At 39.1% G+C, this 25,933-nt stretch overlaps 1 protein-coding gene across 1 annotated transcript in view; it reads right to left on the bottom strand.

The window, feature by feature from the left end:
* Positions 1-17,202: 17,202 nt before the first annotated feature.
* The window catches only part of TEAD1 (TEA domain transcription factor 1), a 271,809-nt gene continuing 263,078 nt past the window's right edge, over positions 17,203-25,933 (bottom strand). The window contains 1 exon segment of the mRNA NM_001435829.1: positions 17,203-24,825. Coding sequence (NP_001422758.1) covers positions 24,712-24,825 — 114 coding nt within the window. The 3' untranslated portion in view covers positions 17,203-24,711.

A 25,933-nucleotide genomic window follows, 5' to 3' on the forward strand; every position in this document is an offset into this window, starting at 1 on the left:
ACTAACTTACATACCCATCAACAGTGTACAAGTGTTCCCTTTTTCCCCACACCCTTGCCAACATCCAATATTCCCTATTTTTTAAATAAAAGCCATTTTAACTTGGATGAAATCTCATTATGGTTTTGATTTGCATTTCTCTGATGATTGGTGATGATGAGCATTTTTTTCATATACCTATTAAATATTTGTATGTCTTGAGAAATGTCTATTCAGATATTTTGTCCATTTTTATTGGGTTATGTTTTTTTGCTATTGAATTGTTTGAGTTCCTTATGTATTCTAGCTATTGATCCCTTGTCAGATGGAGAGTTTACAAATATTTTCACTCATTCTGTGGGTTGTAGCTTTACTTTATTGATTGTTTCTTTTGCTGTGCAGAAGCTTTTTAGTTTGACATAATTCTGTTTGTCTAATTTTTCTTTTGGTGCCTGTGCTTTTGAGGTCTTACTCAAAAAATCTTTGCACAGACCAATGTCCTACAGCATTTCTCCAGTATTTTCTTCTAGTAGTTTCATAGTTTCAGGACTTACAATTAAGTATTTATTTATTTATTTAGAGATGGAGTCTCACTGTGCCGCCCAGGCTGGAGTACAGTGGCACAATATCATCTCACTGCAACCTCTGCCTCCTGGGTTCAAGCGATTCTCCTCCCTCAGCCTACTGAGTAACTGGGATTACTGGTGCACACCACCACACCCATTGTTTGTATTTTAGTAGACACAGGGTTTCACCATGTTGGCCAGGCTGGTCTCGAACTCCTGACCTCAAGTAATCCACCTGCCTTGGCCTCCCAAAGCTGGGATTATAGGTGTGAGCCACTGCACCTGGCCACATTTAAGTCTTTAATCCATTTTGGGTTGATTTGTTTTCATATGGTGAGAGAGAGGTGTCTAGTTTTATTCTTCTGCATATGGTTATCCAGTTTTCCCAGCACTATTTATTGAAGAGATTGTCCTTTCCCCGTTGTATATTCTTGTCACCTTTGTTAAAAATGTGTTGGCTGTAAATGTGTGAATTGATTTCTAGGTTCTCTATTCAGTTCCATTGGTCTATGTATCTGTTTGTATATCAGTATCGTGCTACTTAGGTTACTGTGGCTTTGTAGTATATTGTGAAGACAGGGTGGTGTGATGCTTCCAGTTTTGTTTTGCTCTGGATTGCTTTGGTTATTTGAGTCTTTTGTGGTTCCATATACATTTTAACATCGTTCTTTTCTATTTCTGTGAAGAATGTAATTGGAAAATTCATTGTGAAAGGGATTGCATTGAATCTGTAAGTAGCTTTGGGTAGCATTGACATTTTAACAATATTATTTCAATCCATGAGCATGGAATAGTTTTTCAATTTTTGTGTGTTCTCTTCAATTTCTTTCATCAGTGTTTTATAGATTTCCTTATGGAGATCTTTCACTTCTTTGGTTAAATTTATTCGTAGGTCTTGTATGTTTTTGGTAGCTATTGTAAATGGGATTGCTTTCTTGATTTCTTTTTCAGATTGTTCACTGCCAGCATATGTAAATAATACTAATTTTTGTGTGCTAATTTTGTATCTTGCAATTTTACTAAATTCATTTATCAATTTTAACCATTTTTGGTGGAGTCATCAGGTTTTTCACATTATAAGATTATGTCATTTGCAAACAAAGATACTTTGAAATTTTTCTCTCCAATTTTTCCGTCTCTTACTCTTGCCTAATTGCTCTGGCTAGGACTTCCAGTGTTACGTTGAAAAAAAGTGGTGAAAGTGGGCATCCTTGTCTTGTTCCAGATCTTTGAGGAAAGACTTTCGATTTTTTTCTCATTTGGTATAATGCTATCTGTGGATTTGTCATATATGGCCTTTATTGTTTGAGGGATATTCCTTCTACACCCAGTTTGTGGAAAGTTTTTATCATAAAAGGATATTGAATTTTCTCAAATGCTTTTTCAGCATCTATTGAAATGATCATATGGATTTTGTCCTCGATTTTATTAATGTGATATATTATATTACTGATTTGTGAATGCTGAACCAGCCTTGCATCGCTGGGATGAAACCCACTGGATGATGGCAAATTATCTTTTTAATGTGCTGTTGAATTCAGTTTGCTAGTATTCTGTTAAGGATTTTTGCATCTGTGTTCATCAGGGATATTGGCCTGTATCTTTCTTTTTGTTGTGTCCTTGTCTGGTTTTGGCATCAGGGTAATGCTGGCCTTTTAGAATGAGGTTGGTCCTTACTCCTCAATTTTTTTGAATAGTTGGAATAGAATTGGTATTACTTCTTCTTTAAATATATGCTAGAATTCAACAGTGAAGCCATCAAGTTCTGGATTTTCTTTGGTGGAAAACTTTCTATCGTGGCTTTGATCTCATTATTCATTATTGGTTTGTTCAGGTCTTCCATTTCTTTATGGTTTAATCTTGGAAGATTGCATGTGTTCAGAAATGTATTCTTCTGTTTTCCAGTTTGTTGGTGTATAGTTGTTCATAATAGTCTCTGATTCTTTGCATTTCTGTGCTGCCTGTAATTATGTCTTCATTTCCCTTTCTAATTTTATTTGGGCCTTCTATGATTTTTTTCTTAGTGTAGCTAAAAGTTTGTCAATTTTGTTTATCTTTTCAAATAACCAATTTTTAATTTCATTGATTTTTTGTATTTTTTTAGTCTCAATTTCATTTGTTTCTGTTCTGGTCTTTATTATCTCTTTCCTGCTAATAATTTTGGGTTTGGTTTGTTTTTGCTTTTCTAGTTCCTTGAGGTACATCATTAGGCTGTTTATTTGGAATCTTTTTTTTTTATACATACGCATTTATTATTATAAACTTCCTCTTAGTCTTGCTTTTGCTGTATCCCATAGATTTTGGTATGTTGTATTTCCATTTTTATTTGTTTCAATAAATTTTTAAACCACTTTCCTAATTTTGTCATCGACCCATTGATTGTTCAGGAGTATGTTGTTTAATTTCCATGCGTTTGTGTGGTTTCCAGGTTACTCTTGTTTTTGGTTTCTAGTTTTATTCCACTGCAATCAGAAAATATATTTAATATAATTTCAACATTTTTGAATTTGCTGAGACTTGTTTTGTGGCCTAAGATATGGTCTATTCTGGACAATGCTCTGAAGAGAAGAATGTATGTTCTGCAGCAGTTGAGTGAAATGTTCTGTAAATGTCAGATAGGCCTATTTGGTCTAGTGTGTAGTTTAACCCCAATGTTTCTTTCTTCAATGATCTATCCATTACTGAGAGTCGGATGTTGAAGTCTCCCACTATTATTATATTGCAGTCTCTCTCTTTAAATCTATTAGTGTTTGCTTCATACACTTGGGTGCTCCAGTATTGAGTGTATAGATATTTATAACTGTAATATTGTCTTGCTGAGCTGACCCCTTTGTCATTATATAGTTACCTTGTCTCTTTTTACAGTTTTTAACTTGTAGTCTATTTTAACTAAGTATAGCTAATCTTGCAATTTTTTGGTCTCTATTTGCATGGAATATCTTTTTCCATCCCCTATTTCAGTCTATGTGTGTCTTTGTAGGTGAAGTAGGTTTTTTTATAGGCAGCACATAGTTGGATGTTTATTTATTCAGCCTCTGTATGTCCTTTACTTGGAGAATTTAGTCCATTTACTTTTTTTTTATTATTATACTTTAAGTTCTAGGGTACATGTGCACAATGTGCAGGTTTGTTACATATATATACATGTGCCATGTTGGTGTGCTGCACCCATTAACTCATCATTTACATTAGGTATATCTCCTAATGCTATCCCTCCCCCCTACCCTCTCCCCACAATAGGACCCAGTGTGTGATGCTCCCCTTCCTGTGTCCAAGTGATCTTATTGTTCAATTCCCACCTATGAGTGAGAACATGCGGTATTTGGTTTTCTGTTCTTGTGATAGTTTGCTGAGAATTATGGTTTCCAGCTGCATCCATGTCCCTATAAAGGACACAAACTCATCCTTTTTTATGGCTGCATAGTATTCCATGGTGTATATGTGCCACATTTTCTTAATCCAGTCTGTCACTGATGAACATTTGGGTTGATTCCACGTCTTTGCTATTGTGAATAGTGCCACAATAAACATATGTGTGCATGTGTCTTTATAGCAGCATGACTTATAATCCTTTGGATATATCCCCAGTAATGGGATGGCTGCGTTGAATGGTATTTCTAGTTCTAGATCCTTGAGTAATCGCCACACTGTTTTCCACAATGGTTGAACTAGTTTCCAGTCCCACCAACAGTGTAAAAGTGTTCCTGTTTCTCCACATCCTCTCCAGCACCTGTTGTTTCCTGATTTTTTAATGATTGCCATTCTAACTGGTGTGAGATGGTATCTCATTGTGGTTTTGATTTGCATTTCTCTGATGGCAAGTGATGATGAGCATTTTTTCATGTGTCTGTTGGCTGTATGAATGTCTTCTTTTGAGAAGTGTCTGTTCATATCCTTTGCCCACTTTTTGATGGGGTTGTTTGTTTTTTTCTTGTAAATTTGATTGAGTTCTTTATAGGTTCTGGATATTAGCCCTTTGTCAGATGAGTAGATTGCAAAAATTTTCTCCCATTCTGTAGGTTGCCTGTTCACTCTGATGGTAGTTTCTTTTGCTGTGCAGAAGCTCTTTAGTTTAATTAGATCCCATTTGTCAATTTTGGCTTTTGTTGCCGTTGCTTTTGGTGTTTTAGACATGAAGTCCTTGCCCATGCCTAGGTCCTGAATGGTGTTACCTAGGTTTTCTTTAGAGTTTTTATGGTTTTAGGTCTAACATTTAAGTCTCTAATCCATCTTGAATTAATTTTCGTATAAGGAGTAAGGAAAGGATCCAGTTTCAGCTTTCTACTTATGGCTAGCCAGTTTTCCCAGCACCATTTATTAAATAGGGAATCCTTTCCCCATTTCTTGTTTTTGTCAGGTTTGTCAAAGATCAGATGGCTGTAGATGTGTGGTATTATTTCTGAGGGCTCTGTTCTGTTCCATTGGTCTGTATCTCTGTTTTGGTACCAGTATCATGCTGTTTTGGTTACTGTAGCCTTGTAGTATAGTTTGAAGTCAGGTAGCGTGATGCCTCCAGTTTTGTTCTTTTGGCTTAGGATTGTCTTGGCAATGCGGGGTCTTTTTTGGTTCCATATGAACTTTAAAGCAGTTTTTTTCAATTCTGTGAAGAAAGTCATTGGTAGCTTAATGGGGATGGCATTGAATCTATAAATAACCTTGGGCAGTATGGCCATTTTCACAATATTGATTCTTCCTATCCATGAGCATGGTATGTTCTTCCATTTGTTTGTGTCCTCTTTTATTTCACTGAGCAGTGGTTTGTAGTTCTCCTTGAAGAGGTCCTTTACATCCCTTGTAAGTTGGATTCCCTAGGTATCTTATTCTCTTTGAAGCTATTGTGAATGGGAGTTCATTCATGATTTGGCTCTCTGTCTGCTACTGGTGTATAAGAATGCTTGTGATTTTTGCACATTGATTTTGTATCCTGAGACTTTGCTGAAGTTGCTTATCAGCTTAAGGTGATTTTGGGCTGAGATGATGGGGTTTTCTAAATATACGATCATGTCATCTGCAAACAGGGACAATTTGACTTCTTCTTTTCCTAACTGAATACCCTTTATTTCTTTCTCTTGCCTGATTGCCCTAGCCAGAACTTCCAACACTATGTTGAATAGGAGTGGTGAGAGAGGGCATCCCTGTCTTATGCCAGTTTTCAAAGGGAATGCTTCCAGTTTTTGCCCATTCAGTATGATATTGGCTGTGGGTTTGTCATAAATAGCTGTTATTATTTTGAGATACATTCCATCAATACCGAATTTATTGAGAGTTTTTAGCATGAAGGGCTGTTGAATTTTGTCGAAGGCCTTTTCTGCATCTATTGAGATAATCATGTGGTTTTTGTCTTTGGTTCTGTTTATATGCTGGATTACGTTTATTGATTTGCATAAGATGAACCAGTCTTGCATCCCAGGGATGAAGCCCACTTGATCATGGTGGATAAGTTTTTTGATGTGCTGCTGGATTCGGTTTGCCAGTATTTTATTGAGGATTTTTGCACTGATGTTCACCAGGGATATTGGTCTAAAATTCTCTTTTTTTGTTGTATCTCTGTCAGGCTTTGGTATCAGGATGATGTTGGCCTCGTAAAATGAGTTAGGGAGGATTCCCTCTTTTTCTATTGATTGGAATAGTTTCAGAAGGAATGGTACCAGCTCCTCCTTGTACCTCTGGTAGAATTCGGCTGTGAATCCATCTGGTCCTGGACTTTTTTTGGTTAGTAGGCTACTAATTATTGCTTCAATTTCAGAGCCTGCTATTGGTCTATTCAGGGATTCAACTTCTTCCTTGTTTAGTCTCGGGAGAGTGTAAGTGTTCAGGAAATTATCCATTTCTTCTAGGTTTTCTAGTTTATTTGCGTAGAGGTGTTTATAGTATTCTCTGATGATAGTTTGTATTTCTGTGGGGTCGGTGGTGATATCCCCTTTATCATTTTTTATTGTGTCTATTTGATTCTTCTCTCTTTTCTTCTTTATTAGTCTTGCTAGTGGTCTATCAATTTTGTTGATCTTTTCAAAAAACCAGCTCCTGGATTCATTGATTTTTTTGGAGGGTTTTTTGTGTCTCTAACTCCTTCAGTTCTGCTCTGATCTTAGTTATTTCTTGCCTTCTGCTAGCTTTTGAATGTGTTTGCTCTTGCTTCTCTAGTTCTTTTAATTGTGATGTTAGAGTGTCAATTTTAGATCTTTCCTGCTTTCTCTTGTAGGCATTTAGTGCTATAAATTGCCCTCTACACACTGCTTTAAATGTGTCCCAGAGATTCTGGTATGTTGTATCTTTGTTCTCATTGGTTTCAAAGAACATCTTTATTTCTGTCTTCATTTTGTTATGTACCCAGTAGTCATTCAGGAGTAGGTTGTTTAGTTTCCATGTAGTTGAGCGGTTTTGATTGAGTTTCTTAGTCCTGAGTTCTAGTTTAATTGCACTGTGGTCTGAGAGACAGTTTGTTATAATTTCTGTTCTTTTACATTTGCTGAGGAGTGCTTTACTTCCAACTATGTGGTCCATTTTGGAATAAGTGCGATGTGGTGCTGAGAAGAATGTATGTTCTGTTGATTTGGGGTGGAGATTTCTGTAGATGCCTATTAGGTCCGCTTGGTGCAGAGTTGAGTTCAATTCCTGGATATCCTTGTTAACTTTCTGTCTCATTGATCCATCTAATGTTGACAGTGGGGTGGTTAAAGTTTCCCATTATTATTGTATGGGAGTCTAAGTCTCTTTGTAAGTCTCTAAGGACTTGCTTTATGAATCTGTGTGCTCCTGTATTGGGTACATATATATTTAGGATAGTTAGCTCTTCCTGTTGAATTCATCCCTTTATAATTATGTAATGGCCTTCTTTGTCTCTTTTGATCTTTGATGGTTTAAAGTCTGTTTCATCAGAGACTAGGATTGCAACCCCTGTTTTTTTTTGTTTTCCATTTGCTTGGTAGATCTTCCTCCATCCCTTTATTTTGAGCCTATGTGTGCTCTGCATGTGAGATGGGTCTCCTGAATACAGCAAACTGATGGGTCTTGACTCTTTATCCAATTTGCCAGTCTGTCTTTTAATTGGACCATTTAGTCCATTTACATTTAAGATTAATATTGTTATGTGTGAACTTGATCCTGTCATTATGATATTAGCTGGTCATTTTGCTCGCTAGTTGATGCAGTTTCTTCCTAGCATCAATGGACTTTACATTTTGACATGTTTTTGCAATGGCTAGTACCTGTTGTTCCTTTCCATGTTTAGTGCTTCCTTCAGGATCTCTTGTAGGGCAGGCCTGGTGGTGACAAAATCTCTAAGCATTTGCTTGTCTGTAAAGGATTTTATTTCTCCTTCACTTATGAAACTTAGTTTGGCTGGATATTAAATTCTGGGTTAAAAATTCTTTTCTTTAAGAATGTTGAATGTTGGCCCCCATTCTCTTCTGGCTTGGAGAGTTTCTGCTGAGAGATCCGCTGTTATTCTGATGGGCTTCCCTTTTTGTGTAACCAGACCTTTCTCTCTGGCTGCCCTTAACATTTTTTCCTTCATTTCAACTTTGGTGAATCTGACAATTACGTGTCTTGGAGTTGCTCTTCTCAAGGAGTATCTTTGTGGTGTTCTCTGTATTTCCTGAATTTGAATGTTGGCCTGCCTTACTAGGTTGGGGAAGTTCTCCTGGATGATATCCTGCAGAGTGTTTTCCAACTTGGTTCCATTTTCCCCGTCACTTTCAGGCACACTAATCAGATGTAGATTTGATCTTTTCACATAATCCCATACTTCTTGGAGGTTTTATTCATTTCTTTTTACTCTTTTTTCTCCACACTTCTCTTCTCGCTTCATTTCATTCATTTGATCTTCAATCGCTGATACTCTTTCTTCCAGTTGATCGAGTCGGTTACTGAAGCTTATGCATTTGTCACATATTTCTCGTGTTATGGTTTTCATCTCTATCAGTTCTTTTAAGGTCTTCTCTGCATTGATTATTCTAGTTATCCATTCATCCATTCTTTTTTCAAGGTTTTTAGTTTCTTTGCGCTGGTTATGTAGTTCCTCCTTTAGCTCTGAGAAGTTTGATCGACTGCAGCGTTCTTCTCTCAACTCATCAAAGTCATTCTCCATCCAGCTTTGTTCCGTTGCTGGTGATGAGCTGCGTTCTTTTGGAGGGGGAGATGTGCTCTGATTTTTTGTATTTCCAGCTTTTCTGCACTGCTTTTTCCCCATCTTTGTGGTTTTATCTGCCTTTGGTCTTTGATGATGGTGACGTACTGATGGGGTTTTGGTGTGGGTGTCCTTTCTGTTTGTTAGTTTTCCTTCTAACAGTCAGGACCCTCAGCTGTAGGTCTGTTGGAGTTTGCTTGAGGTCCACTCCAGACCCTGCTTGCCTGGGTATCAGCAGCAGAGGCTGCAGAAGATAGAATATTGCTGCACAGCGAGTGTTGCTGTCTGATTCTTGCTCTGGAAGCTTCGTCTCAGGGGTGTACCCTGCCGTGTGAGGTGTGAGGTGTCAGTCTGCACCTAGTGGGGGATGTCTCCCAGTTAGGCTACTCAGGGGTCAGCGACCCACTTGAGCAGGCAATCTGTCGGTTGTCAGATCTCAACCTCCATGCTGGGAGATCCACTGCTCTCTTCAAAGCTATCAGACAGGGGCATTTACCTCTACCAAGGTTTCTGCTGCTTTTTGTTTAGCTATGCCCTGTCCCCAGAGGAGGAGTCTACAGAGACAAGCCATCCTCCTTAAGCTGCGGTGGGCTCCACCCAATTCGAGCTTCCTGGTGGCTTTGTTTACCCACTTAAGCCTCAGCAATGGCGGGCGCCCCTCCCCCACCCTGGCTGCTGCCTTGCGGTTAGATCTCAGACTGCTGTGCTAGAAATGAGGGAGGCTTCGTGGGCGTGGGATCCTCTGGGCCAGGTGTGGGATATAATCTCCTGGTGTGTCCTTTTGCTAAGACCCTTGGTAAAGCACAGTATTAGGGTGGGAGTTACCTGATTTTCCAGGTGTTGTGTCTCAGTTTCCCTTGGCTAGGAAGAGGGATTCCCTTCCCCCGTGCGCTTCCCAGGTGAGGCAATGCCTCGCCCTGCTTCGACTCTCACTGGTCAGGTTGCACCAGCTGACCAGCACCAATTGTCCGGCACTCCCCAGTGAGATGAACCCAGTACCTCAGTTGAAAATGCAGAAATCACCCGTCTTCTGTGTCACTCACGCTTGGAACTGGAGGCTGGAGCTGTTCCTATTCGGCCATCTTGGGTGCGCCCCCCAGTCCATTTACTTTTTGTGTTATTATTGATAGGGAAGGACTTACTACTGCCATTTTGTTACTTGTTTTCTAGTTGTTTTGTAACTCCTCTCTTCCTTTCTAACTGTTGTCCCGTGTTGTTAAGTGATTTTCTATTGTAGTATGTTTTAATTTGTTGTTTTTTAGTCAATCTATTACAGGTTTTTGCTTTGTGGTTACCATGAGGCTTAGAAAAAACCATTGTATTACTACTAAAAGTTATTTAAACAGATGACAACTTATCTTTGATCATAAAAAATGTACAAAGGAAAAACTGAAAAAAAAATCTACACTTTATCACTACTCCCACCCTGCCCCATTTTAACATTTGGATTTTCTACATAAAGAAGTTTATCATCTAAGAATAATGACAGATTGAATTTCCATCTTTATGTAGTTTCTTTTTCTTGCCTTACTACACTGTTTATAACCTTGGTATGTTGAGTAGATGTCTTAATCTGGCATTCTTGTCTCATTCGCAACATCAAAAGAAATGTTTTTATTGTAAGCTGATTTAGATACTCTTTATCAGTTCGGAAAGGTTTCTTTTAGTCCTAATTTGCTAAGAAGTTTTTTAAAATCATGAATGGACATAAACAACATTTATTTCTCACAATTCTGAAGGCTGAGAGATTCAGGATCAAGGTGCTGACAGATTCTGTGTCTTGTGAGCACCATTTTCTGAGTTTGAAAATGGCCTCCTTCTCGCCGTATCCTCATATGGTGAACAGAAAGGGAGGGCTCTAGCCTTTTCTTCTTATAAGGGCACTAATCCTATCATAGGGTCCTTAACCCCATGACCTCATCTAACCTTAATTACCTCCCAGAGACTCCACCTCCAAATAGCACATTGGGATTTAGAGATTCAACATATGAATTTGGGAAAGGAAGGACACAAATATTAATTCCACAGCAGACATTGAATTTTATCAGGTGCATGTGTCTTCATCTATTGAAATGATCTATGATTTTTCTTTCATCTTTTAATGTGAATTACATGGGTTGATTTTCTAATGTTAAATTAACCTTGCATTCTTAAAATGAACCCCATTTTTGCCATCATTCATTATGCTTTACATTGTTACTCTTAAATTGCTAATATTTTGTCAATTTCTATTATGCATGAGATTAGCCTATAATTTTCCTTTTTCATATTGTCCTTGTTGGTATTTCAGCTTTATCAAATAAATGGGAAAGCATATTTAGAAACACACTTTGTGTACCTTCAAAGATTCCCTTAATTGCCTCCCTCTTTCCTTCCCTTGGTTGGCACCCCACACATGCCAGGTTTCCCCTTCATTTTTGAACTTTAATAAAACACCACCATCATAGTACATGGATCTCAATTCCTGAACAGCTGCTAAGTCGGGATGATGCAACACAGATGAAACGGCAGTAATATCCGTGTTGGGTAAATGTTACTCAATGAGAACTGGGAGATGGGAGCTTACCTGACAGGAAGATTACGCCCTTTTCTCTCTTCCACTGACTACTCCAAGATATTGTTCCTCCTTGCAACCTTTCCAAAAACATCCACATTCCAAGAATCTCACATACTGAGTAACATAACATGTCCATTTTGACTTACTATGAAGAGGTAGTCAATATAGTAATGCATCACACCACATTTCATTGGATTTCCCTTGCTTTGTTTCTACTTTTCTCTCATTCATACTGTGCTGAATTTGCATTTCCCAAATAAAATATTAGCATCTTTTTCAAGATGGAGTCTCACTCTGTCGTTCAGGCTGGAGTGCAGTGGCGTGGTATCAGTTCATTGCAACCTCTGCCTCCCGGCTTCAAGTGATTCTCCTGCCTCAGCCTCCTGAGTAGCTGGGATTACAGGCAAGCACCACCACACCCAGCTAATTTTTGTATATTTAGTAGAGATGGGGTTTCACCACGTTGGTCAGGCTGGTCTCAAACTCCTGACTTCAAGTGATCTGCCCACCTCGGCCTCCCAACGTGCTGGAATTACAGTCATGAGCCACTGCACCTGGCCAAATATTAGCATCTTAATCCTTGCCTCAGGCTCTGTTTTCTAGAAGACCTAAACTAAGACAAAAATTGTCTCCTTTGTTCTATGCACTGGAGTATTTATTTTATGTAAGATTCCACAATTTTGTTCCTTTAAAGTTTGATAGAGCTTATAAACCATCTAGGCTTGGGTTTTTCTGTGTGGAAATATTGGGAAGTACTGTTATTTTTAATGATTTTAAGACTATTGAGTTTTTCTACATCTTCATGAGACAATTTTCATAAGTTATAGTAGTTAAGGAATTCACTCTTTTATCTATACTTACAAATTTATTGGCATAAAGTTTATAGTATACTTTTATTACCTATTTTATTACACTTTTATTAATCTTTATATGACCTGTAGGAATGCTCATATTTTCATTCTTATCGTTTTGCTTCTCTCTGATCTTTCAGTCTTGCCAGGGTTTCATATATTTTATGAGTATTTTTGAAGAACCAGCTGCTGACTTTGTTGATCTCTATTGTTTTCTACTTTCGAGGTTGCTCTTACCTTTAGTAGTTCCCTTTTGTTGTTGTTCCTTTTGTTATTGTTTAACTTCATGTTTTGAATGACTCATTTTAGTCTCTCTTTCCTAATATGCACATTTCTAGGCATGTCTGCCTATATGTTCTCTAAATACTGCTCTAGCTGCATTCCACATATTTTAATAGGACTTGACAGTTTTAAATAATTTCCATGACTTTTTCCCATGACTAATTAGAAATGTTTATTAATTCTCAAATATATGGAGCTTTCCTAAAGATGCCTTTTATACTGATTTCTATCTTAAATCCATTGTGGTCAGAGAATACTGTGTGTATTGTAGCAATTCCTTGAAATACATTGAGACTTGCTTAATTTGCAAGTACAAGGTTTTCATATTTTTCCATATGTGATTGGAAAAATACTGATAATTTGGGGATATAGTATACACACAGTGCACACAAACATGTATTTCCAGTACTTCAAAATTTCTACATATTTCCTGGTATTTGTCTGCTTGCTTCATTAATTACTGAGTGATGTATGATTTTGAATTGCACTTTCTTTTGTTGCTCATTTTTCTTTCATATCCTTATGGCGATTGTTTTAAGTGCATACCAATTTAAAATTATTTCACCTTCATGAATAACCTTTTATTACACAAAGTGATATTTTCTATTAATGCTCCTAAATAAACTTTACACTTGAGTCCTTTTTTAGGGTCTGCTTCTTGGGGGAAATCTAAACTACGACAGTTTATCTCCCCTGGTATGTTGTAGCACCACAAAGCTAAGACTCCCACGTGTGGTAAAGTATTATTGGGCCCATGAGGAAGGGGATACACTCACTTACGTAATCTCTAGAATGATAGAGAGATGGGGTGGTGTTAATTATAAGGATTGTGGAATGGGTTGGTTGCTGCTAAGTGCAATCAGTGCAAGGATGGAAGGCAACATCAGGCTCAACTTAGGGCATGGTGTCAAAGGATTCCCTGGCATCTAAAGTGATCCTCAGCTCATGCAGCTAGAGGAGACTGCTAAAAACCAAGCTAGAAGTTACAAATAATACTGAATTGACAGCCCTCACAAGTATCCTGTTAAAGTCAGGCACTAATAGTTAAGGGGTGGGATCCTAGACATGGGGAGGGAACATCTGGATAGAAATGCTGAGAACTCTGAACTTCATATACTTCTGAACCCTCTGAGTTAGTGGTCCACTCCCTCCTGCAGATGGATAACAGGCTTCCTTGCTTGGAGACCATGTCAAGGCCTCAAATGAAATGAATGCCCCCCAAGATGAAGTGCTTTCCTCCTCCAAGGCCTGCCCCACCTCCTGTTGTTGCATCTAGACCAATTACTAGGGTAAAGCCTCAGCATGGTCCAACTGTGGAGCTGGGTCCTTGCTTCAGGAGGAAAGGGATCATCATCAAGACAGCTGCAGGATTTGGCTACTCTTCTCAGCAGGAATTGGGAGAACATGCCTGGGAATGAATCTTGAGGACATGACACTAGACTAGATTAGGGATGGTTTATCAGTATGTGGGATACTCTTCTACAATTCAGGATTTAACGTCCCAGCAGAAACCTGAAGCTGATACTAACATGCTGCTGGATAGCTCCTTGAAGTTTGGAGGGAATAATGGTCTACAGTAAATGAGGTGGAGATGCTGGAACTGCCCTGCAGAACAGAGGCAGGGCTCAGAAAGTTCAAAGTGGCAACGCTCCTGAGATGGATTTCTAATTTCTGACCAGAACACCCACTACCTATGTGCCAAAGACATTTCCTTCACTAAAACCAGAGTGAATGCACTAGTGAGTGGGCTGTGCTGTTGGGAAACAGAGTTGAAAGGTTTCCCTTGTGTGAATGGACGACAGGAGTCTGGAACAGCAGAGGCCAGGTGACAGCACTTAGCTGTCAGAGGCAAGATAGTTATTACCATAATAGGTAGCAGGGAATGGCAACCAAGGATGCAATCCCACAGGGATCTGTGGAGATGACAAGATAGGGATAAGGTAGATGGGCAGCTTGACTGTTCTAATAAAATATTAAGATCAGGTGAGATGTTAGCTGTCAGCTGCTGCAGCAAACATATATATATATATAAAATCACCATTTCTCATTCATCCTTTCAAGATCTAAGCCTATTCTCGGACCCACAGACCACGATCAAAGGAGAGGCTGGGGCACTTGAAGAATGATACTAGGATGCCACATGAGGGTATTAAAGGGATCTTTAACCATTTGCCAGTGTCTATACACTGAAGAAAGGGAATCATGAGTATCTTTTTAGGACTACTGGATGTAGAACCTTGCTTTTTGGCTTAAGATGGGAACTTTTTTCTGTAAAGGTACAGATAGTAACTATTTTAGGTTTTGTGAGTTATAGGATTTTTCTGCAAAAAAAAAATCCACTGTGCCATTGTCATGTGACAGCAGCCACAGACAATAAGTAAACAAATGGCTGTGTTCCAATAAAACTTCATTTACAAAAATAGGCAATGGGCAAGATTTGGCCCATGGGCCATAGTTTCCTGGCCTTTGGCCTTGGACATGATCAATTTTTATAACAATTCTGTATGCACTTGAAAATAATGGAGTCTCCAATTTCAGGGTTCGTTACTTTGTATTTTGTATTAGAACAGCACATTAAATTATGCTGTTCAAATTCTCTTGGGGTCTGCTTTATCTGTAAGTAACTGAATGAGTTTAGAAAACTCCCACTATGGTCATTTGTCAAATTTTGCTTTATATAATTTGAAGCTATGTTATTAGGTGCCTACAAGTTTAACATCTTTATTCTTCCTGGTCAACTGAAACCTGTGTCTTCTTGAAGTAATCTTCATTAACTCTAGTAGTAATTTTTCCCTTGAGCTATACTAGTTTGAGGTTAATATGGCTACATCAGCTTTATTTTGGTGTTTTGATAGTATACATTTTTCATTCTTTCATTCTGTGCCTTTATATTTTAGTTAGTTCGTTATTAATAGCACAGGGCACAAATTAAAAATCTGAGCTTCTTGGAAACCTAAGCAATTGGGAAAATATTTGCTGAAAAGATGCAGTCAGATAATCAGCAGCCTATCTGCTACTTGTGATAACCTACTTAAAATCAGGTGTATGGGGCGTTATGGGGCATCACACGGTACAATGGAGGCTTTGAAGGCAATTTTACCCACTAACACCCCAGAGGCTCACACATTATTGGAATTTTATCAGTTGCTCACACTGATTACTTTATATCTATATGGCTTCCAATAAGTAGTAGCTATTTATATTAGTACCCTGAAGCAATAAGGCAGGAAGAATTCAATAGTACCCTGGAACATATTAGTACCCTGAAGCAATATGGCAGGAAGAAATGACTAGGGGTTTCCAGCAAAGTTGCTTGTTCCTTGATCATACCAGAACCTTCTTGTTTGCTCCTCTAGTCTCTTTACTCAATGATGTTGTTTTACCTAACGGGTCCCTCTCTCTGCTGAACTCAAGGTGACTGGAATCCTAGGCACTAACAAAGGATGTTTTTGAGGTATTAAAGTACCCTGTTTTAGGGGAGGAGGTAGAAAGGTGTCATGAGCAGCTGCACCAGAACTGCAAGGAAGGAGGTGCTTTCACCTCTAAATTCTTGCCACTTACCAGCTTGTATGACCTTAACAAGGGTCTCTAAGGCTTCAATTTCCTTATGGAAAAATTAGAAATGATTCCTCTTTTCAAGAGTATTTGCGTTAAAGAAAACGGTGAAGATGCTTGGCATAGGACTTCAACAAAATGCTAAATAATTTCCTTCCCTCTGCTCTGAGCAATTCACTGGACCATGGCATTCCTCTCAAATGGTGGCTTGCTGAAAATCATCCCTTTTCAAAGGGGCAGGCAAGTTATTTCTCTGTTCATGTTCCCCTCCAGAGCATGCTTCTTGGGATTTCAGGCAGGCTTTGCCTCAGACTTCAAGGAAATAAGGAGAAGCAAGACTTTCTGAGATCTAGTTCACATAAATGAAGGATCCCAAGGCACATTTGAGTCTCACTATCAGAAGTCCAAGATAATCATTGTTTAAGAAAGTTCTTTGCCCCCAAGCCAGATTTCTCCTCTAGTCTTGAGCTGCTTCCACAGTGCAGTGAGCCAAGATGCAGGGGCCAAGAGTGCAGGCTGAACTATCAGAGTGACCTTCTTTAAGGCTCCACAACATACTAGTCATGACTTTTAATAAGCTATCCTTTCCTTCCTGGGCCTCAGTTTGGGGGAATGATGTCACTGGAACTATAGCGAGAATTTTAAAGTACAATGTATATATACATTGTACCAACACACTTGGCATAGAGCCCAGCATACAGTAAACACTTGGGGAATCCAAAGTTTTGTTAGGCACCTGTGCTGCATACCCCTGAATCATGAACCCCATGGTGATGCTGAGGACAGGGGTCGGGAGGAGTTATTGCTCAATATGCAATCCAACTCCTGAGAATTTAAGTACTGTGTGGGAAAGAGCCATGCTGTACAGAGATGTACAGCCATCTCTGTACCCCATCCTCTGCTCTATCCCTCATTCCTGGCATGTGCCCAACAAGTTGGGTTAACAACGACAAAAAACACTCTGGTTGGGCTGGTGTGCTGAGGCCCATGGGACTTGGCTTCTCAGGGTAAGTCTGGGATCCACAGACAAGCCATTCTGCAAAACTTATGTCAATTTTAATGAAGCACTAAAGAGTGAGACAGGCAGGGGGATTGATTGACTTGTGGGTATTTTTTAAGAAACCCTGTTAGATATAACACCTAAAGTTCCAATTATCAAGCTTGGTGGACACCTTCAAAAGGATGAAAGCTGCAACCTCCTTTACTCTGTCCTTCATATCATCACTCAAAATACATAAAGCACATTTCATTCCTAACAACATACACTTTGGCAGATAAAAAAGGTGACCCACACTTTCATTTTCTTTATTTTTCATTGATACCGTATGAATACAAAGTTTCTAGAAAGCTACAAAATGTCTACCACTTTATCAAGAAGGCATCAAAATGTGTCACTTTGCAAAGACATGAAAACACCTGCAGGAACTGACACAAAAATAGCATTTTTAGAGTGATGAAATAATTGCACTTAACTGTCATGGGTATTAAAGTTATCACACATATGTACCGCAAAAGCTAGAATACATTTTTTTTTTTACAAAGCACTTTATAAAAAAATTCTCTGCACACAAATCCTATAATTTTCATATAACTATCATACTAAAGATAAATTCACTTTAAAGCCAACACTTAGAACATTTTAAAACAAAAAGGTACCAGTACCTAAACACAGACGTTAACAAATACGAGAATACTGTACTGCCAAGAGGTTTAATCAAATGCCTTTTGAAAGTTTCTGCAAATAGGTTAAGAAAACATGTGTGAGAATTTGCCCACGCCCACCCCCATCTCTCCAATCTACCCATGAGGAACCCGGTTACCCGAAGGCAGGTTCCACAGCCCACTCCCAGCAGCAGTACAATATCAAAGGAACCACTGACCAGATGAAACGCTTACGTCACAAGCCCATTTTATACACGTGACACGAAGACACAGACCGTGAGAATCCCATTAAGTCACTTAGAATGTGAACAAACACACGTGGCAAAAACCGATTTACATAAAATTTAAGTGTATTATTAAAGAATTAAAGGCTATTCAGGTTTCTTTTTTAAATGTTACAAATTTTTTTTTTTTGTCATTTTCAGGCACGTACTGTTTTTTACTTTTTTTTTTTTCTTGTCTGCAGTCATGAGCCTATTGAAAAAGGCCTACAGAAGTAAATCTTTCAAGGAGGTAATAGGGAGATGTATTTTTTTTTAAGAAGTGCAGTTGATATCTAATTTACACAGTAAAACTAATGGCAGAAAATGACTAATGAAAAAAAAATCAGAGACTGGTTTCCAACTGATTGACACCTAGATCTGTCAGCCTCTCTTAGAGAAAGGGGAAGGAGAAAAAATCTCATCATGGAAGGCAGACAAGAGTCCACCTGACAGAGGTGGAATCTGATGGAATCTGACCCCATTTCATGATAAACGAGAGGAAACATAAATGCCATCTCAAATACTAAAGCGATGTAGTGTAGCATGAGTGACTCAATGCAAATTCACAGAGTAAAAGAAGTTACGGCTTAGGAAGTAGGACAATAAATACAAATATTTCATCTTATTTAACGGTGCATGACTTCAGTGAAACTACCCTTTGCAATGCAATAAATTTTAAACACAAACCTTCATTCTTAACAATATAAGCAATGACTTTAAGAGAGAAAACTACTGTCAAACAAAGCACAGTAACAGTTGAAAAGAGAAGCAGGAAAACAAGCATTTGACTAATCTCTTCCACACTGTGGTATAGTGCTGGCAGGGAGGAGTTGAGAATTCCAGCAGCTAACTATAACTTAGATTGAGTACATTTTCTTTTCGTTTGATAGTTTTTGTTTGTTTGCACAAATTTCTATAAATACTCACAACTTGGAGTGGATAAGAATCACTCCTAAAATTTCAGAGCCCAGAGAGGATATTCTTAAAGACACCAGGTAGAGACACACAGAACATATGTATGAAGAGTTTCGAGGCTAATTTTCAAAGATGTCTGATGTTATTTTTACATCTATATTAGCAAAGAAAAATCTTTTTTTCCTGGCTTCTTTTTGGCTGGTGTTTGGCCTTGTCCTTTTCACTCATCTTTCTTACCTCTATCAGCTTTCCCAATTTCTACAAGGTTTGATAAAAGCCAACAAGGACTTTAAAGAGTTGCCCCTTTGAGGGCTGGAACATGCTTTGAAAATGCCAAATTGTGAATGGTGCTCTTTGGAAGTTCCTCGTAGCACATTCATACACACTACTCGGAGTCAACATGTTTGCCCTAAGAAGAACACTTCAATTGTAACGACCCTAACTCACTTTTGTTTTGTTCTGCACTGTCGTCTCAGTTTGAGGCTTCCAACTTTCAAAATGGTATCATTGTGTAAACCAGATAAGTGCGCACTGTCATTTGAATGGAAAAGAAAGTCTCCACAGAGACTGAACACGAACACAAGGAGGAGGAGAAAGCTGTAATATCTGTCCACCGGCCAAGATTCTGTCGTTTGTGCGGAAGTCCCCTCATCCGGACGCAGGGCTGGGTGACGAGGTGAAATGACACACTGGGTCATCAGCATACACAAACACAACAGTTTCTGGGGTCCTTCCGCTGCAGTGTGCTATGGATGTTGGAAGGCCCCCACTGGCAGACAGACTAGCAGCAGGCGGGGACCACGTCGTGCTCTTGTGAACAGAGGCCTGTGGTTGGTTACTCATCCCCGTAAACCAAAGGCATTATGGTGATCTCAAAATATTTTTGGTCTCTCTACAAATTATCGTTATTATGGCAGCACTTTTCTAAGCTGGAATCTCAAACCAAAGGCACTTTCATGCTAGAGTGCAGAAGATTCACAAATAGCTAAGTATTTGGTCATAAATTTAAAAGGCAACATTAAAAAGTACAATTTGCTTTTCATAGTAAACTATGAAGTTGCAACCTTTTGTTTTGGTATATACATTTGAGAGTGTGGTGAAAGAACTGACTTGTGTCCAGTTTCAGATTTTAGACCAACTAGTCAGTTTCCTATAGAACTGGAGAAAAAATGGGCTTACAAACAAAAATGAAGACAATTTTTGCTTGTTTTGTTTCCAATATTGGGCCAATTAGTAAATGAACATTAGGAATCGGTGTAAGAAAAGGCTGGCGGCATGACTAAGGTATTACTAAGGCACTGCTTACGGGAACGCTTTGGCAGCTCTGAATTGAAAACTTCCTACAAAAGTAACAGTAGTAAGAGAAATGCTTCCAGCTTACAAAAGGGCTCACAGTTCCGAGGCAGCCTTTTGCACTGCATACCCTACATGCAACATCTTAAAGATTTAAGGCTTTTCAGAAATGCCATGTGCAGGGCTTTGCCACAGAAACACCAACATAAAGAAATAAGCAATGCAGACATATCCTCCTAATGTCACAGGTGTGAACACCGACAAACAGAATTAGTTCTACCCTTCGTTAGTTCAGGTATAGTGTACCAGAGCATATACAAAATTATACAAATTAATATGTACCTGGTTTGTAAAATTGACTGTCATCTCATATGATTTAAATAATTTATAGTTGCACAAAAACAACTGCTAAAGCCACCACAGTACTGAAACCTTAAGAAGACTTGGGTTTAAAAGTCATTCGGGGACTTTTGACACCAAGTACTTGGAACGGGGGCTGTTTTTTGGCTGGTCTGAGTGCAGGACTTTGCTGCTAGGATGCTTACCAAATAGAAATTTGACTCAGAGCCTGAGGCTGGGGAATTGTTCTCAGGAAGTAAAATGGCTCACCAGCTCTCCTACCTGCTTGTGGATGCCTCAGACAGCAACAGTCAGACAGGACACTTCAGTGTGGGAAGCAGCATCCTGTGAGGCTGTGCTCCAGCACAGGGAGATCCTCAATCTCCCAGTCTCTTCTAAGCTGACCTGTCCACACACTCTGAGGGCTTGTTTAAGCTTAGAGCAGCGAAGAAAAGCAGCCTCTCCCAGGAGAGGCCAAGGATCAAACTGGCAGGAACCCTAGACAAGTCTCACCCTTTTTCTGTCACTAACCAGCTGGGTGACTCTAAACATGTCACCTCCCCTCTGGGCCTCAACTTTCTCATTGACAAAATGAAGGAGAGTAGACTGTGCTTTCAGCTCGAGAGAGAAAATTTCTCTAAGTCCTCTTCCTCCATCTCTAAAGGTGAAATGTTCCAGAGGTTTCAATAAATTTACAAAACAGCATTGATTGTAAGGCAGAAACTGGAAGAAGCCCAGAGGAAATATGCTGAAGTAAAGGTTTGATAATGAGATCCATGAGAAATAATGAAAATTGCTGAGACCTTTTTTTTTTTTTAACCCCAGTAAACTAAGGATGAGGGTCAAATCAGAAACACTCTTTAAACAGGTGTGAGGTGATTAAAGGGATGATGGTGACCAGCTGTCACCAACTTCCCCACTGCTGAGTGAAAGAATACTTGTAGCGAGAGAAATTGTTGGGAAACAAAAGTTTTGAAACAGGAAGAAATATGGACACAATGTCACTTAATAGTCCTACCTGCCTCTTGCAAGGCTCTGGGAGAGATGCTTTCACGGGGTAAAATGGAAGGGAAAACAATTTCAAATGTGGTCATTGTGACCTGTAACATCTTAGGCAACAGGTCTTGACTGGGGATCATTTTGTACCTGATGGGATATTTGGCAATGTCTGAAGACACGCTGAGTGGGGAAGAGGTGTTAATGGTACTACTGGGTAGAGGCCAGGGATATTAGTAAATCTCCTACAGTGGAAAGGACAGCTCTGCAGAACAAAGAATTACCCAGTCCAAAATGTCAATGGTGTCAAGGTTGAGAAACCCTGGTCTCAGGTAGCTTGCACATTCTGAGGTTCTAGGACATGTGTAAAGAAGTCCTTGTTTTATTCTCAGCCTCTCTCTATGATGGAAATGAACACCCACAGACCAGACCCCCATTCTGCAGCTCCTCCCTGTTTAGGCTGTGGAAAACTGGCCTCCAAACTCTGCAGTGAAAGAAAGCACAAGATGGCCGTGAAGCAAGCCTGGCACCAGAGGGTCTTGAGGGGATAGAGCATCTGGAAGAGAAGTGAGACAGGGATCTGCGAAGGCTTCTTTAGTATGCTTTAGAAAGCTTTTATAAACAAAGGGAGACTGCCATACAGAATGAAGGACAAAAGACAGACTCAGATTAGATGTTGTGATGCCAATCTCACCCAAAGGTCTAATCTGAGAGAGACAAAGAGAAGCCCACTGGGGTGACTGGACCAGTGGTTAAGATAGGGAAAATATCTGTCCTGGAGAAGGCTTTAGAAGACGACGACAAGAAGTAAACTTTTAAAAATCTTTAGAAATGTTGTAAGAGCAAGGAGTAAACCTCAAGGTCAACCACAGAAACCCAGAAAACTCAAATGCAAAGGCATTCTGAGCAAGAGGATGCAGGTGGTGAAGCACCAGGGGCCCCGCTGACCCTGTTAGGTCAGCAGACTGGGCTGTGTCCGTCTCTGCGCCAACAGAGTTGTCCTCTAGCTGGTCTTCCTGGGTCCCAGTATTTTTGTGCTTTGGAAAGTAAATCCCAAGAGCCCTCCTGGCTGCAATGAAAAGTCCCATTCCTGGGTAGAATATGAAACAGATATCTCTCCCACTGAGGTTCTAGGATAGCTTGGCTTTTAGCCATTTGTGCTCACCTGGTCATATACTCCTGGTCCTGGGAGAGGATGGGGCTTCCCTTAAGGAAAGATGCAGGAAATAAGAGCAAAAGAAACATCCCTAAGAGGAGTGTTCAACAGAAGTCATTGTAAATGTGGCGACCGTGAAAGGGGACACCTGGCACAATCCTTCACAGGCCAGCCTGGAATCAGGGAACCAACAGTAGTCTCTTTATGAAGGGCAGAGTAGCACTGTCCAACTGGTTTCTAGAAGGAATGGGCATTCCAAATGGGGACAGTTTTGCACTTTCTCCTCTTGTCTTCCCAATGACCAGGGATGCATTTGGGAGAGGTCAGTGTTTTGCTGTTTCCCACAAGCCAGCCACACCCTCATGTTTGGAACCACGAGATGCTGACCGATGTATTAATACAAGCAGGGTCAAAGCAGGTGTTGACACAGGGAAGGGGGCATGTAAGTTAACTGGATGTGGTAGAACTAAGTTTATTTTCTAGCTTGGTGAAAAAATCTTGACAAGTTTTACAAGTTAAAAAACTTGTTTCATGTTCTATTGTGTGCACATGTTCCTACCACTTATAAAAACATATTTCTTTGGGAAGTTGGAGGAGTACTCCTTGTTCTCTCCCAGTGAAACACTTATGGGAAATAACTCAAAACATCTGGCCACATCAAACCAACTCTGCCTGGGCAATGCTCTGGAATTCTTAGACCGGAAAGTTGAATTTCTCCTGGCAAGAGAATCTCCCAAATGAGCCTATTTGAAAAGGTCAGAGATAGGTAGCTGGGCCTCTTAAACCTAGGCCAAACAAGAACTGTAACTTACTGAGAGAGGCTAAGGAAATGGATGTGCTTCGAGAGGATGTATCTAAGTCTACAGACACATTAAGATATACATACGTATCAGCACCTAGCAAACTGAGTGACACTAAACAAGTGTTCACTAAATGTGTTGAGTAATTCTATATGTGCATTTGTGTTTATGTATACACATACATACACATATAGCTCTAGTTATAGGTTAATATGCATATTGGGTCATTAGAAATAATGTGTCCACAGGCTGCTGAGGATGCTTACAATTTTCTGGGGAGCAGAGATGCTAAAACTGATGAGCCTTTTACTTGTCTGTTTGATGAAATTTTCTCCCAGCCACAGGATTCTGTATACTTTGCATCGCACAGTGCAGTATTCAGTATTGACGCCAATTTAAAAATTTTGTTATTAAAATTCAGTGGTTCAAATATTTACTCATCTTAATAAAAAATTTGGTTGTCCATATAAAATATAACTGCACAAACAAGACTATAAACATTGTAAGTTTAGATTTTTCAGTATCTACTTATTGCAAAAAGAGCCATCTTTTCTTTTTCATTAAATAATCAATCATCACATTAGTACAATACAATTGTATATTTTTTAAATATACTATATATGTTAAGGATAAGGGGTGAAGTTTTCTTCCTTTGTAATACCTGTTCAAGAGTTTAATGGATTAGGAGATTAGTGTTAACCTTGAGGAAAAAAGTACAAATTTGTCTCATTAGGACACTTCTACCAAGCATTTCTTAAGGCTATAGTTTAACATTTGGTTTCAGAAAGAAAAAAAAGGTTTCATTTAAAAAATAATTTAGTGAATTACATTCTTTCATAACTTCCACCCTAATTAGTTACAAAGATAAGTCTAAAGATTCTTAGTTTTGTGTACTAATTTACATTTATATTTAAAGATTAATTTTACTTGTATCTTAAAACAAGAATTTTATGTTGGAAAAAAGAGAACTAAATACATTTGTATAAAGGCTGTAAATGTCCCATGGCAAATGCTCTGTCTCAATATTTTCTACCACAATTAGAAACAGGGCTCTGCAGAGAGAGACTTGGGTTGTTCAGGTTCACCTTTCCCGAGGAATTGTGGGCTGCACATCTGAAGAACATATAGAAACAACTCAATTTCTCTTTTTACAACTGTACCAGAACTTCACAGCTACAATGATAGTATGAACACATGAAAAAATGACTTCACTCAAACAAGATTTAGAAAAGTTGGGGTGACCTCGGGGCCAGGGCACCACCCTGTGTGGTGAGGTTTACAGTCAGTCGTTTGATAATGGAGAGAGAGTGTGTGTGTGTACATATGTGTGTGTGTATATACAGATATCTATATATATAAATAACCATGTTCAGTCCTTTACAAGCCTGTAAATATGATGTTGTGCTCCGTGTTCACTATTTGAAACTTCAAACACACAGGCCATGCAGAGGAGAGTTTCTTGTGTATCCCTGTTTGTTACCACCTGTTAAAATAAAAAAAAGGTATGTAAGTGTAGTACTACACGGATGAAAACATATTTGGACTATGGATGACTATGACTTAATTGGAGAAGAACGAGTCTTAAGTCCAACAGAGATTTGTTCAGCCTCGCTCTGTGTCCTCTAACACAAATTGTATTTTATTTGAATTTTTTAAATTGACGAGTAATAATTCCAGTCCCTACTTAAAAGAATAAAGTCTTGCAGTACATACATTTATAGGCTACAATGTGATGATAGATGTATATACATTGCGGAACGATTACATTAGGCTAACTGACATACCAAGCACTTCATATACTTCTTTGTGATGAGAACATTTAAAATCTACTTTTTCCCATCCTAGTCTTAAACTTGCGCTAAATCTTGTTTCACAATAGTCAATAACAGACAGAAACTGCAGAAGTGCCTCCCTCACCACCATATTAACTAGCAGTGCCTGGACCCAGCAAAGTATCTGCTGAATCAAGGAACAGTGGGATAGGGAGAATCCTGTGGAATGACATTCTTTCCATGGACACGGGCTTTGTCTCTCAAAATGTACTGTGAAATACTCACGTTTCCCCTCGAGTCTCCTGAATCCCTCTAATTCTCCTTCAGATTTTGAGTTCTCCAGCCCAAATCATTGCAGCTTCCTCCACACCAGACAGACCCTGACTCCTTCCTGTCCTCACTCTGGTCTCAATTCCCCATGCTATTCTCAGAAGGAACTTTCTAAGAGCAAATCTAATCAAGTACAAACACCACCAAACGCTTCAGTGACTGTTACTTTTGTACTTGATTACACCAAAGCATTGTTTGAATGAAAACATTCTGAACTTGAGAGCCTCATCCAGTTTGTCATAGGCCTAATTTCCCTCTAAGTATCAGGCTGCTTCACCTGTTTAGTTTCCCTTGCCCTTAAAGGCATCCTTGCTTCCTCCAGTCCCTACCTAAAGAATAAAGTCTTGCAGTACATCTCATTTTCCCATCACAGCATGCTATACAGTTGGTAAACACATATAGGTGTGAACAATTTTTTTTCTAATGTCCATCTCATCCAGCGGAATATAAGTTCCTAAGGAACAGGGGCCCTGTTTCCCAGCAACTAGT

Source organism: Macaca mulatta, chromosome 14 (assembly GCF_049350105.2).
Source record: "Macaca mulatta isolate MMU2019108-1 chromosome 14, T2T-MMU8v2.0, whole genome shotgun sequence".
Classification (NCBI taxonomy): domain Eukaryota; kingdom Metazoa; phylum Chordata; class Mammalia; order Primates; family Cercopithecidae; genus Macaca; species Macaca mulatta.